General features: G+C 41.0%; 1 protein-coding gene across 1 annotated transcript; it reads right to left on the bottom strand.

Annotated features, from left to right (window-relative positions):
- Positions 1–8: 8 nt before the first annotated feature.
- cenpe (centromere protein E) lies at positions 9–17964 on the bottom strand (the record flags this gene model as incomplete). The annotated part of the gene is made up of 46 exons (XM_080531455.1): positions 9–40; positions 1542–1786; positions 1879–2014; positions 2158–2255; positions 2403–2623; positions 2753–2956; positions 3058–3258; positions 3354–3563; positions 4392–4475; positions 4756–4971; positions 5159–5275; positions 5573–5656; positions 5742–5837; positions 5941–6162; positions 6266–6418; positions 6617–6844; positions 6935–7051; positions 7149–7232; positions 7907–8134; positions 8225–8341; positions 8439–8522; positions 9176–9517; positions 9620–9841; positions 9945–10151; positions 10242–10388; positions 10598–10752; positions 10875–11052; positions 11204–11335; positions 11437–11505; positions 11601–11675; positions 13849–14038; positions 14135–14234; positions 14361–14511; positions 14616–14768; positions 14919–15038; positions 15147–15276; positions 15356–15443; positions 15559–15610; positions 15688–15756; positions 15851–15918; positions 16011–16092; positions 16174–16293; positions 17009–17127; positions 17230–17319; positions 17528–17637; positions 17909–17964. 46 exons carry the CDS (start codon positions 17962–17964, stop codon positions 9–11), a joined length of 6402 nt encoding a protein of 2133 aa, XP_080387581.1.
- Positions 17965–18310: the final 346 nt, after the last annotated feature.

Below are 18310 nucleotides of genomic sequence, written 5' to 3' on the forward strand. Positions count from 1 at the left end.
AGCTGGGATCAATAGCATTCAGTGCCAGCCAAGTCTGAGCCTATAGGAGAATGAGAGATAGGTGGGAGGAAACAAGAGATGTGAGGGGCGGGGACAAGGAGTGGAGCCATGAGCGAGGGCAATGAGGACAGTCAGGGAAGGCAAAACATACATTTTGCTGTGAAACACCTTTTCCTCTGAAACAGGATGACAAGCAGCAAATGCTACCATAAAGTGCTGAAAACAGACTAGATCTTAGCAGTGCATTGGTCATCACTGCAGAGGCTTAAAATGCCAGCATTAGCGATTGGAGGAGGTACTTCTCTTTTGCCAACAATGACACAGCACTGCACCACTTCGCCTCAGCAATCAGCAGTATTTGGAACACTGCAGTAATGATTTCTTCTGATGCACACAATTGAGTCAAATGATCTTTAACCTTACATATTCATTGCATCAATATTAAATCAACTTAGGCCCTGGCCTTTGTAAAGCTCTTATTTGTTCAGGCTTTATGACACTAGTATAATAATCATTTTTAGTCCTATTTGGCCCTTTCTTGGGTACAGGTCAGCCTTCTGCCTTAGCCAACATTGCCTTCGACATGGACCCTTCCTCTATTGTACAGTCACGTGTCTGAAGTTGAGTATGAGTTTCCACATTAAAATGTTACAGTGCCAAACATCTGTGTATATAATGCTTTATAATGGCAAATTGTATCGGAATGGATTTTGCTCAAGTTATCTTCCTAATTTCTAAACTTCTAATGACTACTACTGTTCCTAATGATTTGGGTCGTGACTCGTAGGCTACAGTAATTGTTTTTCTACTTTTCTCCCTGTACCCCTTAAACTAAGCAAAGAGTAAAACCAAAATTTTAACAATCATGGATGTCTAGTACATTTGTCTCCAGAGCTTGCAGCTAGTTATTAAAACAAATGCAACTTCAGCAGACTTTATTTATTAGACAAAGAATAGCAACAAAAAAGGATAAACACATTAAGACACAAAAGGATTTAAAACAACATTTAAAAAAGACATCTAAAATAGACATTAGTGAACAAGGGAAAAAAATGTTATTGCTGTTTGCATAAGTCTGCTTCCTTTGGTTCCAGGGGCCACCACTCCTCCTTCTTATCTTCCATAGTGCTTGCATCTGAAGACAAAAATAGTCAAATCAGCCAAAACACAGATGGAAACAAACCACTCACCAAACCTTGAAATGAAAGAAGAGATATTTAACCACCTTTCATTCTTTCTTTTACCAACTCCTAAGAAAATCCACTCCATTACACCAGTGTGACTAGTAACATTAACAGAAAAAGTATACACCAGAGCGCACCAATTTGTAAAAACCCCAGACTATACCAAACATAGAGAATAACATTACACTTATTACCATCCTCTGCACTTTCAACAGACTCCATAACTGGCATGATAGGAATGGATGTAACTTCTGGTAAAGAAATGTGATTTCAATAAGGGCAACTCATTTAGATGACTGGATATAATCTAGGCGAAAAACTATCTGTAAACGTCCAAGTTAATTTGACTTAGATTACCTGAAATGGTTCCAAGGTTGGAGTTATCAAAGAACTGTGGAACAGTGCCATCGAACAACTTGCTCTTAGGAGAGTCAAGGAACTTGCTCTTAGGAGAGTCAAGCAACTGGCTCTCCAAGGTCATGGGAAGGCGTCGCTTTGTTGGAGTGCATGGAGACAGAGGCTTGTCTACCACGTCCTTCGTCTTCAGTTTTACAGCCCTTCTCTTCCATTTTGTGATGTGTGACTGCTGACTGGACACCAGGCTGTTAACAGAAAGAGAAAGGACAAAGCTTAGAGATATAATCATATACATAGGAAAGGTCTAATCATAAGGGTAATACAGATGAATATTTACCTCTCCAACTCTACAATTTTCTTCTGAAGCTGTCTCACTTCCTCCTCAAGTTTGTTCTTTTCCAGGAGAACATTACTTTGGACAGTGTGCCCTCTGGTGGTGGTCAGTCTGGCATGCAAGTCCTCACCTTCCATGACTGCAATATAAATACTTATTAGGGCAAATCTAAATCATCAGCGTGGCATTTTGTAGTCATCTCCATTTCAATTTCCAGTATTAGCTGAAGCTAATGATGTTGTGTCCTGCCTTTTCAACAAGGTGCCACAAACACAAACTTACATGACTGTTGCTCCTCCTGCTGTGTTTTTCTCAGAGTCTCCTTCAACTTCCTCAGGGCTTCCTCCTTGTGGTTCAACACAGTGGTCATCCTCCGTTTCCTGGAGGAGAACAGTTACAGCATGTATCTTGGACTATACATTATCTCATATGACTCAGTGGAGACTCAACAAGACCATTGCAATTTACCAGAACCCTGAAAAATACAATTCCTTTCAATGGGAGCTCATAGTGAAACCAATTCTTACTCTTCTTGGTATTTAGAGGATGACGCAGTCAGTTCCACCTCCATTTTCAATAATTTGGCCTTCAGTTCTTCAAGTTCAACAGGTTCCTCCCTCTCCTGCACCTGCACACAGGCGTCCTGAAGCTCTGTCTGTAGGAGCTGGGTGGCTTGTTTATAATTAGAGAGTCTGTCATTAACTTTGATCTGCTCCTCCTCAAGCTGGTCAACTCTCACCTGCATTACCTGCAAACACAAATATACATCAGTTATATTGCATTGAATTCCTTTTACATCTAGATTAAGACATAAAACCCAAGATACTGTATATATTATCCATGAGATGGAAAAACTGGTTAAAAAGTGGTAGCTTACCTTGATTTCTTTTTCTGACTGCTGAAGTTGCAGGACAAGTTGCTGGTTGTCCTTCAGTAGGTCAGCTTCAGTCTTAACTGTAGCACTCTCAAGCATCTGCAGCAGCGTGAAGGTCTTCCTCCTCTCCTCCTTCAGCTGAAGATCAGCCTGATATCTGATCAGCCCCAGCTCTTTGACCAGGCCAGTGTGATCTTCTTTCACCCACTGCAAGTAGAGAAACTATTACACCAAGCAAAGCCCTGATTGTGCTATTCACTATACATTTCATGTGTGGTGAGACCGGAGATAATTTATGTGTTATTTACCTGAAGAGCCCTCCTCATGCCCTGTGCCACAGTGGTGTGTCGGGCAAGCTCTCGCTTCATGATACTGTCAATTGCTGACAAGTCAAGTGATTGGGCCACGCACTGAGCCCTCAGCTCCTCATTGTTCCTCTCTCGCGCCCACAGCTCCTCCGGGTACATGACCACACGTTCCTCTAGCCTCTCCAAAGCCCTGGTCATTTTCTGAGATAGAACGCAAGGTATGTTTCACTCACCCTTACAACTCAGATTTAATCCAAATGAATGAGGGGATCTGTAATCAAGTAAGGGTGACCCACCTGAATGTACTCTGCTCTCTTCTCCAGAAGCGCTGAGAGTCTCTGGTCCCAGATTGCCTGGAGATCATCTTCCTTCACTGAGTAACTGGGTGCTTGGGCTCTACAGAGGAGCACATCCTGCAGTCTCCTTTCCTCAAACATAGCCAGGTCATGCTGGACCAGACCTTCAAAGTGCTCTTTGTAATCCATGGCAAAGTTCTCCAACAAACACTGAAAAGGATTTGCAGCAGATCAGTAAAGTGTTCACTAATTGGTGTTCATAATAAAATAGAAATAATGAGTGGTAATCTTACATTTGTAGCGAACAGCACATTAGTGATCTCAACTGTACATCTATTGACATTGGTGTAGGTCTGTTGCATAGGCTTTGGCAGATGGGGCATCAGTTTCAATACAAGTGTTTTTTCCACTCGCATAGCATCAGCCAGGGGTCCAGGGGCTTGTCCTCGCTGTGAAGCTCGATCTATGAAAAGCTGGAACCTCATAAGGGACATCTGCAAAGGGAAATATGATGGTTGCTTATACTGCTCTTATATAAAGATGCAACTTTGCAGATCATAAAATACAAACATGATACACCACCTGAATTTGCTGAGCAGAATTTTCCAGTTTCAGGCTCAGTCCCTGATGTGAGGTTTCGACTTCTGCTTTGAAGCCAAGCTGCTCGTCTTTGACACCTTGGTATTCGTCCTCCAGCTGCTTCATCTTCGGTGAATCAAAGAAAATAAAATAATTGCTCCAATTGCTCAAAATGCATGAATTGGTTGAGCCCAAAAAACATTTCCTTACACCATGTGCAATATAAAAGTTTGAAAGAGACCATTACTGACTGTGACTTACTAATTTAAGTTGGGCCTCTCGGTCTCTCTCTGCCTGCTGTTCTGAGTTCAGGTCTTGCTGCTGTTTTAATGTTGCTTGGATGTGTGTGACCTGGACAAAGATGTTTATTTAGTGATATCTGTATTTACTATAATTCATAGAACAGCAAGTATACATACAGAGATCATGAATACTCAAAATGTAACAATTCAGACTCACCATCTCCACATTCTCTTGCAGGTCTCTCTTGAGCTGAGTCCTCTCATCGCTCATATCTGAATGTTGCTCCTCCAGCTGCTGTATCTGAACAAATAGTTCAAAGAGGGATCGCATTGTCACAACTAGACCAACACAAAAAGACAATCACTTGGATATGCAGACACTGACATACTTGTAAACGTTTTTGTATAAGTTTGTCCCCTAGTTGCTCAATCTCAGCTAGCTGTTCTGTGTTGAGATGCTGCTGCTGTTTCAACTCCGCCTGGTCTTTTGTGACCTGATTCAACAGAATACGGTACAATGTATTAGTCAAAGAAAAAGAATGACCAATGAATATTTCAGCGATTGTATAATTCAGACTCACCATCTCCACATTTTCCTGCAGGTCCATCTTGAGTTGGTTCCTCTCCTCTCTCACTCCCTCCAGAATCTCCTGGAGCTGGTCTCTCTCCTCAGTGACAGAAGTCACACTAGAGAGCAGCTTCTCCAGCTCCTCACCATGACTGTACGTTTTCTCAGACAGGAGGTCTCTCTCAGCACACACAAACTCCAGCTCCTCACTCTGTTGTTTAGCCTTTATCAAGGGTGAGAGACGGCATTTAAATATCCCATGATGTCATTCTGTGTACGATGTATAGGATATTTATTCTGAATGTAATTTGTTCATTTTGTTATATAAATCTCTGAGAAGTAACACATACATAAACATTTCTAACTCTATGTTGGACTTGTAGAAAAAGGGGAAAAAATGCAGAAAGATCTTTCACCTGCTGTTCTAGAAGAGACTGCTTCTGTATCTTTTCACTCTCAAGTTCAGAGTTCAATTGCTTCTGTTGTCTGAGCTCGTCTTGAATGCAGTGTAAAAGATCTTGAGTCACGGCAACCTAAAATGAAAAAGTTTGTCAGATCAATTATTCGATTCAACTTTGTCATTGCACAAGTATTGAGACAACGAAATGCAGTTTGGCATCTAACCAGATGCAAAAGGCATGATATTATAGACAGTGCATGGTATTACAGTATAGGTATTACAGTGAGTATAAATAAATGAGCATAATAAGTGAATATACATGAGATGAATATCAATATGTATATTTGAACAAGGGCAACAGGACTTGAGGTATGTTACATAAGATGTATAAATAGATATAATAGCTGACAAAACATTTGGGCAGTCTTACCGTCTCTGTATTTTCCTGCAAGTCATTCTTCAACTGGTTTCTCTCACATTGAATGGTTTCCAGTTCCTCTCCAAGATGCTGTATCTGTACAAATGGTTTAGAAAAACTGATGAAACCTCCCCAGTCTTAATGTTCTAACAGACAGTTTATAGGGTATAGACAGACTTACTTGTTGCTGAAAGTGGGTTTCTTCGTGTTCCCTCTCAGCCTGCTGTTCTGAGTTCCGATATTGTTGACATTTCAGCTCTGTCTGGACCTGTATGACCTGAAAAAAAGCAAATACATCTTCAATCCCTATTCACAACTAAAGAATACAAATCAGACCTCTTCAAACAGACATGCCGTAGCATACAACACAGTGCCCTCACCATCTCCCTATTTTCCTCCAGGTCCATCTTGAGCTGACTCCTCTCGTCTCTCACTCCCTCCAGTATCTTCTGGAGCTGGTCTCTCTCCTCAGTGAGAGAAGTCACACAAGAGAGCAGCTTCTCCAACTCCTCTGCATGATTCTGAGGGCTGTCGATCTTCTCACACTGGAGGTGGTCTCTCTCAGCACACACAGAATCCAGCTCCTCACTCAACTGAGTAATCTGTGGGGTTAAGTAAGGCAAACGTGTTTAGCTTGAACTTTAGCAGGAACTTGCACAAAATTGGCTGCCTATAGTATGACATGGTGAGAAATGACCACCTTACCTGGTTTTGCAGCTCTGCAAGATGGGATACATTCTCTGAACTATTTGCATTGTCCAAGCTAGTCTTAATCTGTGTATTCAAGTGTTGTATTTTCTCTTGTAGTTCTCTGATCTTCTCTTGACCCTCCCTTAGTTCCTCTTGATTCTCAATCATCTAAAAACAGTGGTTGACATCTCATTAACAGAAAAATAGGGTTTAAGTGCCGAGTACAATATTTAAAAATGTGGACAACATATGGATTTCATTTCCAACTCCACTGTTGTATTAAAAATGGAGAACGATAAGTGTGTGTGAGTGTGTGTGTGTGTGTGTGTGTGTGTGTGTGTACACAGGCACGCGTGTCGTCCTCACCATCTCCACATTTTCCTCCATGTCGATCTTGAGTTTGTTCCTTTCCTCTCTCACTCCCTCCAGTATCTCCCGGAGCTGGTCTCTCTCCTCAGTGAGAGAAGTCACACTAGAGAGCAGCTTCTCCAGCTCCTCTGCATGATTCTGAGGGCTGTCGGTCTTCTCAGAGTGGAGTTGGTGACGGTCTAGCTCAGCACGTGTAGATGAATGCGCCTCAATCAGTTCCTTCACCTTTAAAGGGAAAGCATGAGTTCATCATCACCAACTCCAGCACAACTGAAGAAACATCATTTAAAAAAACAAGCACTCAAAGTAAATAACCTGATGTTCTAGACAAGCCTCCCTCTCCAATCTTCGGCTGTCAAGGTCAGAGTTCAACTGTTTCTGTTGTCTGAGCTCCTCTTGGATGGAATGCAGGGATCCTTGTGCCTCTGCAGCCTAAAAAGCAGAGAATAATTAGTTAATGATCAAATATCATCAAAGTGAAACTGCTGCATGACTAAACACAGGGTAGTTAACATGGACATGCTCTCACCATGTCAATATGTTGCTGCAGTTCACTGTCCAACTGATTTCTCTCCTCCTTCATGGTTGCAAGTACCACCTCCAGTTGCTGTATCTGTGTAAATGGTAAAATGTCACAATTAAAATCTTTTATTTTTAATGATCCTGTCCATAACTGCTTATCAATTTGATTCTCTTATTAATTCCTGATACATTTTATATGTGGTAAAAAAAAGTAGGCCTACACAGGTTCAGCTCTAACGGGGGTTTCATTACCGTGAGTCTCTGAACACAGTGTATAATATCTGAACATAACATTTGAACATGCATTTAAAATATTAATGTCATATTTCCTTAATTTATGAAAAATATGATTAAATATTGTGATCATCACATTACAGTGATCTATTACCTCACACTTTTATTTTGAAGTCGCGAAAACGTGTTGCATGCTATAGCTACCGCAGCAAATTTGATGTCTGCCCATAATGTAAGTAATTTTTGCCAATTATGTAAATTAGGCATTGCTTTCTCCGTTTACAAACATTGTCAGGTTTTCACTGGTCAAAGTGTAGCTATGTTCTCTGAACAACAATAACCAGCACTTTCCGACAATAATATATTTTTAAAAAAGCGTGCAACACAAAACCGTGACTAGCTTTGTAATCATTATTTAATAAGCTGATAGCTAGCTATAACGGTCCTTGTTGCAAGTTTCGAGTTTGACACACATTTTTGCAACATGCAACTCTCCACGAATGCGCAAATCATTCCGGAAACAGTTCTCACCCTCTCAATATTTTCCTGCAAGTCTCTGTCCAGTTTGTTCCTTTCCTCTCTCACTCCCTCCAGTATCTCCCGGAGCTGGTCTCTCTCCTCAGTGAGAGAAGTCACACTAGAGAGCAGCTTCTCCAGCTCCTCTGCATGATTCTGAGGGCTGTCGGTCTTCTCAGAGTGGAGTTGGTGACGGTCTAGCTCAGCACGTGTAGATGAATGCGCCTCAATCAGTTCCTTCACCTTTAAAGGGAAAGCATGAGTTCATCATCACCAACTCCAGCACAACTGAAGAAACATCATTTAAAAAAACAAGCACTCAAAGTAAATAACCTGATGTTCTAGACAAGCCTCCCTCTCCAATCTTCGGCTGTCAAGGTCAGAGTTCAACTGTTTCTGTTGTCTGAGCTCCTCTTGGATGGAATGCAGGGATCCTTGTGCCTCTGCAGCCTAAAAAGCAGAGAATAATTAGTTAATGATCAAATATCATCAAAGTGAAACTGCTGCATGACTAAACACAGGGTAGTTAACATGGACATGCTCTCACCATGTCAATATGTTGCTGCAGTTCACTGTCCAACTGATTTCTCTCCTCCTTCATGGTTGCAAGTACCACCTCCAGTTGCTGTATCTGTGTAAATGGTAAAATGTCACAATTAAAATCTTTTATTTTTAATGATCCTGTCCATAACTGCTTATCAATTCGATTCTCTTATTAATTCCTGATACATTTTATATGTGGTAAAAAAAGTAGGCCTACACAGGTTCAGCTCCAACGGAGGTTTCATTACCGTGAGTCTCTGAACACAGTGTATAATATCTGAACATAACATTTGAACATGCATTTAAAATATTAATGTCATATTTCCTTAATTTATGAAAAATATGATTAAATATTGTGATCACATTACAGTGATCTATTACCTCACACTTTTATTTTGAAGTCGCTATAGCTACCGCAGCAAATTTGATGTCTGCCCATAATGCAAGTAATTTTTGCCAATTATGTAAATTAGGCATTGCTTTCTCCGTTTACAAACATTGTCAGGTTTTCACTGGTCAAAGTGTAGCTATGTTCTCTGAACAACAATAACCAGCACTTTCCGACAATAATATTTTTTAAAAAGCGTGCAACACAAAACCGTGACTAGCTTTGTAATCATTATTTAATAAGCTGATAGCTAGCTATAACGGTCCTTGTTGCAAGTTTCGAGTTTGACATACACATTTTTGCAACATGCAACTCTCCACGAATGCGCAAATCATTCCGGAAACAGTTCTCACCCTCTCAATATTTTCCTGCAAGTCTCTGTCCAGTTGGTTCCTCCTCTCTCTCACTCCCTCCAGTACCTCCTGGAGATGGTCTCTCTCCTCCGTGAGAGAAGTCACACTAGAGAGCAGCTTCTCCATCTCCTCTGCATGATTCTGAGGGCTGTCGGTTTTCTCAGACTGGGGACGGTCAGTCTCAGCCAGCACAGACTCAAGCTCCTCACTCAACTGAGTGATCTGAGGGGAGCAGTTAGTTTTCATATTAGACATCTGCACTGTCTCCATGTGCTTAATCTTTTCCTGTTGCTCCTGATTCTTTTCGATGGCTATCCTGAGCTCCTGCTGGTTTTCAATCATCTGCAAATACAATAAAAGTGAACAATACATGGCAACGTGTACAACTAAAATACCTTCTCAGATAAATTTCCTTAATATTGAGATTTTGCTACGATCACTCACCATCTCCACATTTTCCTCCATGTCTACTTTGAGCTGGTTCCTTTCCTCTCTCACTCCCTCCAGTATCTCCTGGAGCTGGTTTCTCTCCTCAGTGAGAGAAGTCACACAAGAGAGCAGCTTCTCCAACTCCTCTGCATGATTCTGAGGGCTGTCGATCTTCTCACACTGGAGGTGGTCTCGCTCAGCACGCACAGAATCCAGCTCCTCACTCAACTGAGTGATCTGTGGGGTTAAGTAAGGCAAACGTGTTTAGCTTGAACTTTAGCAGGAACTTGCACAAAATTGGCTGCCTATAGTATGACATGGTGAGAAATGACCACCTTACCTGGTTTTGCAGCTCTGCAAGATGGGATACATTCTCTGAACTATTTTCATTGTCCAAGCTAGTCTTAATCGGTGTATTCAAGTGTTGTATTTTCTCTTGTAGTTCTCTGATCTTCTCTTGACCCTCCCTTAGTACCTCTTGATTCTCAGACTGGAGGTGGTTTCTCTCAGAACGCACAGAATCCAGCTCCTCACTCAACTGAGTTATCTGCAGAATGAACAAGCCAAATTAGACATTGTGGATACTGGATACCAGAAGAGACTTATCTGAAAGGAGTCATTTTGGGCTGCACTGTACCTGTTCTTTGAGTTCTGTGCCAGACTGCTCCTCTGTAGTCCTGAATGATTCACTGGAAGCAAGCTTTGTCTCCAATTCTTTCACCAGCTGTTGCACTTCACAAAGTTTCTCTTCCATTGATGCCCGATGCTCTTCACTGTCCTTAAGCTGAATTGAAGAGTACATAGGTAAAAGAAAGAAGACAGCAGCATGTGGAGAAATACACCAGCCTTACAGTTGATTCAGTAATAAATGTTCACATTTGAGATACACAGTACCTCAGAGTATATATCTGGAGACCCAAAGAGAGGTAGACTTAAAGGATAAAGATAACAATTTCTATATAAACCAAAGTCTGTATCAAATAGTGTGTTCACCTGCTTCATTAGATCATCGACTTTATCTGGAAGGCCCTGGAGTGCACTCAAATCCTCCACCTTAGCTTGTAGCGCTCTCTCATCCTCCTGAGACTTCGCATGCTCTTTCTTTAGATCAGCAACTGTTCTCTCAAGTTCAATGCTGTCTAAAAGATCTACAAGAAAAGGGGAGACTCCGTCTTAGATAGGTCATTCAGTATTTAGAAACCGTAGCACAAGCCAATATATTGAAAGACAAAGGTAAGGCCAACCAAATCACACTCAACACAAGACATACTTTTAGGCACTTTTCCATCCATTAGAGTGGTAAGCTTGGTGTTCTCCTCAAAGGCCCCTAGTAACTCCCTCTGGAGGTCTGCATTCATCTTTTTGAAGCGGGACTTTTCCAACTCCAGTTGATAGCGAAGACCATTCACCTCAGCCTCCATCTTCTCATAGCTGGATGTTAGGGCCACCTTAAAGCAAGGCCATAGTATGAGATGAGGACAACCGAAACTGGCAATTCAATATAATATATTAACAGTTATACCAATCCAGTGCAGTTTGCATTCAACTTCAGATTGGAGTCCGAGTGACCCATTAGCACACTATTAAAAGGAGACTTACATCCCTCTCCTTGAGAGAGATAGTTTCACTGCGAAGAACAGCCCACTCCTTCTTGGTATCACGACTGAGCCCCTCAGCATCATCCAGAGAGCGCCGCAGCTGTTTTAGTTGTTGGACCAAATCCTTGCCGCTCTGAAAGTGGAGGGTGATAATTGTTCACCCCTGACAATGCAAGTGTACTCATTGTGAGTGCTTTAGGAGGAAATCAATCAACTAAAACACATTTAACATACCAAACTTTGTAGCTCTTCAGTCAACTCTTCTTTCTTTTTCAGCTCCATTGACATGGCCAATAGATTGGCCTAAGGGGATCATATTTGGAAATCAGTAAACATCAAAGCAACCTTGCACCCATTGACAGACAGCTAGCCTGTGGCATTCCTAACACCCTGCTCACCTCAAGCTCTTGACATTTGAGTTCAGAGGTCTTCATGGCCTTCTTTAGGGAAGACGTTTCCTTCAATAGTTCTTTCTGTAAGGATATTCAAAGCATAGCAACAGTAAAGTCACAAGCCACTTGCAAATCAGCAGCAGAACCCTTCCCAGTGCATCATCTGATAATCCTAGACAGGATAATACTTGCCCCTTGTATTATGCTCATAGACTTCCCTAATTGTACATCCATTCATTTGATTTGATTTCGATTTTTATTAGGAATTTACAAATAGCATCATTTACACATTATGACACTAAGTAATGTCCAGCACTGAAATAGGTTTGTATTCATTTCACAAATCTCACCCCCCCCCCCAGACAGATGAACCATTTAGGCTTATATGGTTACATAATACATCACCTCAAGTTCTTGCATTTTTCCATCCTCGATAGACCTGAACTCATCCAACTCTTCCCTTTCTTTCACCTCCTGTCTAAAAAGGTCTCGCTCAGCAGTGATCATTTCCTGTTGACAGACAGCATGCCATGGAGATGATTGTTTTTCCTTAATTTATAATAATTTTGCCATTTAGCAGACGCTTTTATCCAAAGCGACTTACAATTACGAATTACAGGGACATTCCCCCTGGAGTAACTGAGGGCTAAGTGCCTTACCCAAGGGCACACTAGTAGTGGTGTGGCTTCAGGCAGGATTTGAACTCACAACCTTCTGATCACAAGTCCAACTCACTATCCACTAGACCACCACTACCCCCCCCCCCCCCCCTCCTTCAGGAGGACCTGACAGCTAAGCCTCAGTAGTATACATATTTACATTACAATACATTACATTACATTTGTGTGAATGTTCTAATAGCAGATACTTAAGGATGCAAGTAATAGGGATATGCATAACTCAATTGGCATGGTCGAATAATAGGTGGGTGGTATGAACGAATAATCAATTCTTCACTAAGACAGCTATGGATCATCGGCAAGAAAGCACTTAATATCTTAAACGTAAAAGGAAAAAATACTTTAACAGTGAAACCTAATTTCTTCTGGTATTAATCCTCATGAATTTCTTCTGAATATTTAAAATTGGTCTAACATAACAATAATGCAGAACAGAAAAAAGACATGCCGCTAATACAGACACGGATTAGAGCGGTGCATGCATTTTGTATAGCCAATTAAAATTAAAAGCTGTCCAAACCATTTCCAATCACAATGTTAACCAAGTCTAGCTATAGCCTACCCGAAATCAAAACGGGCAAATACACCCACAAATTAAATAATGCCATGGATAGATTAAATGGGATTTAATTTGTCCGTAGTAATAAACACCCGGTCAGTTTTGGCTAAAACGGATTCAGCATGCATCTTTTCGAGAGGTGTTCTTTTTTTCTCTTTTTTTTTTTTTAAATGGAACCTTGTACTCTGGCTCTATGTATGCCATTACTTCTCGAAACCCCCCACTCTCTACTGTACTAATAGGCAGCATATCTTTAGCAACCATGTTGGCAATTAGGGCAGTAGCCTGTTTTTTTGGCTGCAGCTTCTGTCACACTTGCCAGCTTGAATACATGTTGCCATGTTTGATTGGGTTGGTCCCTCACCTTCGTTTACTTTGGTTGTTCAATGGAACTTTTTGAACCGCGTTAGCACCGTTGACGTGTAGCCATGGGAGGATACTGTTTGTTTCACATATCCCCCGCTGGACATGATTGTTTCCATTTTCTTGAAGTGTGCCCAGACAGAGCTTTTGCAGGACTTCAACATTGTTAGCCTATTCAAAGAGAATGCACTACTAACTAACTAATTTACACAACGCAGTTGAATGACGTCAGACTCTCGGCCCGTTCCACACTCAATAGAGTTACTGGACTATATACATATTTATTCTGTGCTTGATTATTAATAATAACATTTTAAAAACAATTAGTGCTACAGCACTGATACTAGTTATTTCCGTTAATTCACTTTTATTTGATTTTTTGGTAAAAAAAAAGAAGAAAAAAGTATTTGACCCTGGGGAACGAATAACCGATTATTCTGACCCATCTCTATATACATGATGATTAATGATGCTACGATCAAGTGAAGTATGGATTCCAACAAAATAAACCCACCTTCTCATGCACCAATGTCTCACAGAGTTGGACGGTGTTCTCAAATTCTCTTCTGAACTGTAAAGAAATATAACAGTTAGGACATTTCTGCATTTCCTTCCAGGGAGCTCATGTGAGAAGGCATTGGTAAGCGCTAACCATTTCCTGTGATTCAGTGGGCTCTAGTGACTTTTCTTCCAGCAGTCTCTCCAGCTCAGCAACCCTGCTCTCAAAAGTCTCCACTTTGTCAGTGGCTTCCCTCTTCTGCTGTGTCTCAGCTTCCAGCTGCAGCTCTAGACACGATAACTTGTTGGACAATTCGCTTAACCGGGTTGGAGGACAAAAATCACTAGAAAACAAGAGCATGGAGGAACACGAGTATCAGTATGAATGACAATGTAAAAGAGAATGTGCAAGATGAACACTTCAATAATCTAGTGTTTACCTGTTTGCAGAACTGCGGGCCGTCACATTGCTTTGGTTAATTTCCGTATCGAAGGTATACTCATCAGGAATATCCCAAGGGGATTCAAATTCCTCGCTATCTGTGAACACACAGGATAATAAGATAGTATTATGCTTAATATGTGGCAGAATAGTAAAAAGTGCTGGTATACTGCAAATAGCAGAGGAAAAGCTGTCAATTTTACCAAGCTAAATGTCGTGCTTACCTTCATTCAGCTCCATCAAGGTAGAAACATTTGCTTTTCTCTTTTTGAGAAAGGGTTCCGCAAAACTTAGGTCAGACTCCCCCACCAAGTCTGAACACTGCACAACCTTATCCAGCTTGCCACCACCCCATGTAACCCTCCGTTTCGGCATCTTGACAAAGGTAAAACATAAAATAAACAAGAGAACAGACTAAGAGCCGTTTGAAAATTGAGAAATCAGCATCACATACAGTTCAAAGAGCACTTAGAAGCTACCTTCTTGACAGGGACAAAGTTTGAGGAAGTCACAAGAAGTTTGGTCAAATTCCTAATTCTGTCCTCTTGTTCTCTTTGGAGCTGATCCTTCTCTTGTAAAAGCTGGGAGAGACTCTCCTTCTCGGTCGCAGTAGTTTGTGTGACTGAAGAAACCTACAGTAATGTCACAAAAATAGGGTTTTGTAAGCAGGTATATTTCTAAATGATTTATATCTAAATATATGTGTTCAAATTGTCCTTTTAGAAGGTTGCATGGCTAGAGCATACAATACAACTCTCAATAGCATGCAGTGTTAGACTTGCCTCATTAAGTCGGCGCTTGAGGTCATCAATTTCATTTCTGTATCTTTTCAGAAGAGCTCCATCATCAGAAACCTCTGTGACATGAGGATCATTCTTCATGTTCTTTGCTGCACTAGCAAACTAGATAACAGATAACAGGTTACACACATACTACAGTAGTTATCTTAGTTTGACATTAAGCATTGAAAGTAAGGATTTAGGATGTCCAAAGATGTACATTTCACCTACTTGTAGAGTGCTGAGTGTTTCCTCTAAAGCAACAGGGGTGATTGTGCAGATGATGACAGTTTTTGCATTTCCACCCAAGGAATTTTGGAGGATGCGGGTCAGTTTACTGTCCCTGTAGTTTGTGAAACCCCTGAAAGGAGAGAATGACATTACAACAGGCAGTGAAAATATGAACAAATGAAATATGGAGTCCAAAGACTTATACCTACTTCTGGCTCTCATCAGACAGTTTCTTGATCACTTGACCAAGTGTGAACAGGCTACGATTTATATTACATCCTTCCTTCAAACGTGTACCTAAAAAATATCAAAAACAGGTATTTGAGCTATATTTAAGGGCACTTATTATTTCACATTTGTGTAACAGTAGCATAATCATCACTATTCAATTATGCTCTTCTACACAGCTTACCTTCAGCTCCAGTTTGACTTGCTCTCTCAGTCCCAGCAAGATCAACCAAATTCTACATGAAATGGGGAGACTGGTAAGAAAACACTCAAAACATAAGATACAAATACATATTTGGCAGTGTCAGCTTACCAAATGGGAAACAATAATGCCTCCGTCTGCATCTTCCCCAGGTTCACTCCTCTCTCTGCTTTCCAGGATCTGAGAAAAACATCACGTCATCTCCAGTACACAAATCAACAGACATCTAGGCCCACCCTCTACTGTCCAATATAACGCAGTGTAACTGTCTTACCATGCGAAAAATGGTGTGTGATCGACTGCTTCGTTGGTTCATTTTAGTTGCTCCGTAATGCCGACTTTCTAGAGGGCAAATACAACAAATAGAATAGTGAGTATATGCAGAGGAGAATGATTCCTGCAATGATAATTGCCATGAATTAATAGTACTTTACTTTCTCCTTTTTTGATCCAGGAAAGGGCTTGTTCAGGAGATGTCACCAATTCCTCAGTTAAGTCAGCCACATAGACATTTTTCTGTAAAGACAGGTATTTTGAATGTACAATTACGCTATAATACACCATTAGATATTTCCTCATTTGTGGTAGAAAACTTACATTAGTCCCCTCACGGATTTCTAAAGGTTTCCTTTTCCAGCTGTCACAGAGCAAATCTGTCACAGTTTCATTGTAGATTTCCATGTAAGAGACCCTCAGCAGGAACTCCTTTTTTGGACACTAAAGAGGAAAGCAAATCAATTAGAGCACTACAGTACACTGTTCACTTTTCATTGATTGATGTATTCAACACGTTGACAGCCTGGCTTCCTGGTGCAGCCAGAAGAACATGGAACTCAATACAAAATAAACTGTAGAGATCGCAGTGGACTTCAGGAGGAGCCCAGCCCCAACCGCCGCCTTATCATGTTAGCAGTGTGGAGTCATTCAGATTCCTCGGGACAATAATTTCATAGGACCTCAGGTGGGCGGAGAACATCAACTCCACCAACAAGAAGGCCCAGCAGAGGATGTTCTTCCTGCTGCAGCTGAAGAAATTCAATATGCCGCAGAAAGTGATGGTCAAGTTCTACACGTCCATCATCAGCTCATCGATAACCGTCTGGTTCGCTGCCTCCACTGCTAAGGACAGCGTATTATTCAGTCAGCCGAGAAGGGCTGCAACCTGCAACATGTCCTGGACCTGTTCCACTCCAGGACCAGTAAGAGAGCAGGAAAGATCATCGCTGATCCTTCCCACCCTGGTCACCACCTCTTCCAAAGACTTCCATCCGGAAAAAGGTTCCTGTCTATCAAGACCAAAACTTTGTGCCACCTGAACAGTTTTTTCCCCTCAAGCACCCTGCATCTCATTGACCCTGGGACTCAATTTCCTATTCAAAGATACTTAAGAAATAAAAAGAATTCCGATTGAAAATAATGTTTCAATTCTCACATTTTTGATAGTCTTGAAGACATCCTCCATGGCAAGAGGTATCACTCCTGGAGTACGATTGCTTCCCATCATGGTGAAAGTCTTCCCAGATGAAGTTTGTCCATAAGCAAATATTGTTCCTGAAAATACAGTTTGAAGAGAACAGTTTGCATTTGAAGAGAACTGTCATCAAACAAAACAAATGCAGATACATCTTTTGTCCTTTCCACACAAATCCTTACCATTGTATCCTTCAACTGTGGAGACAACAAGAGGTTTTGCAATGTCCTGGTACAGCTGATCAGTTGTTTCTTCAGCACTAAATACTCTGTCTGAAAAACAAATAAGAATGGAAGGTAGACACATTGTCTTGTAATATAATTTAGCTAGTTATAACTTACAAATAAACTCAGATGAGATAGTAAACAAACAATGAACATCATGTGCGTAGCAGTAGTAGTAGCAGCTCTTAATACTAGAACAGCCATGGTCATTTGATCAAGTGAGTAAAAACCCTCCATAAATGAACTGTATACTCACCGAAACTAAAGTTTTTAGTAAGATTTCCATCGTCAACCTGTTGAATTGAATGCTTATCAGATTTCCAATACAACTTCACTGGCTCGGCACTGTCTGCAACAGCTTCCTCCCTTCCAAGAGGAGAAAAGGAAATGTGTTATTTATTAGTAGCTACTTAATCGACCCAATGTTAGCCCTTCATCAAATGTGCCAAGATATTGTCATGCGTCTCTGCCGGGTAACAGCTAGCTGTAGCGAGCTACCCAAACACTGTTGGTAGCACTACGTTCTAATAGTAGCAATTAGCTCCCTGCCTGCTCATCATAAATAAATTAATTCCATTTTCTATATGTTCCTGTTATGTGGGATCCCGGGTTTTAAAAGTATAGAAAATAACCTCACCTTTGTATAAGAGGGCGAACCCTTACAGACACTTTGACAGCCGATTCTTCCGCCATCGTACTGCCACTACTGCCGTAGTGACAAAGGTCAGTTAACAAACCAAAAAAGTTAAAGTAAACAAACAAAGTTAAAGTAGTCAGTTAATTCGCGTTTGAACGGAGTTAATTCGCATTTGAACAGAGTTAATTCGCATTTGAACAGAGTTAATTCGCGTTTGAACAGAGTGAACAGCATTTGAACAGAGCAAACGGCGTTTGGATTTTTTAAATGTCATCATTCGTTTTCATTGGGCAACGTCATTTGGATGGCAGCCAATGAGAGGGGAGGAAAATCAAATAAGAGGGAAGGGGATTACCTCAGTCAACCCCACGTATAATATTGATTTAGATTTTTTACATATTA

Source organism: Nansenia antarctica, assembly GCF_963989245.1.
Source record: "Nansenia antarctica genome assembly, chromosome: 5".
NCBI lineage: Eukaryota > Metazoa > Chordata > Actinopteri > Argentiniformes > Microstomatidae > Nansenia > Nansenia antarctica.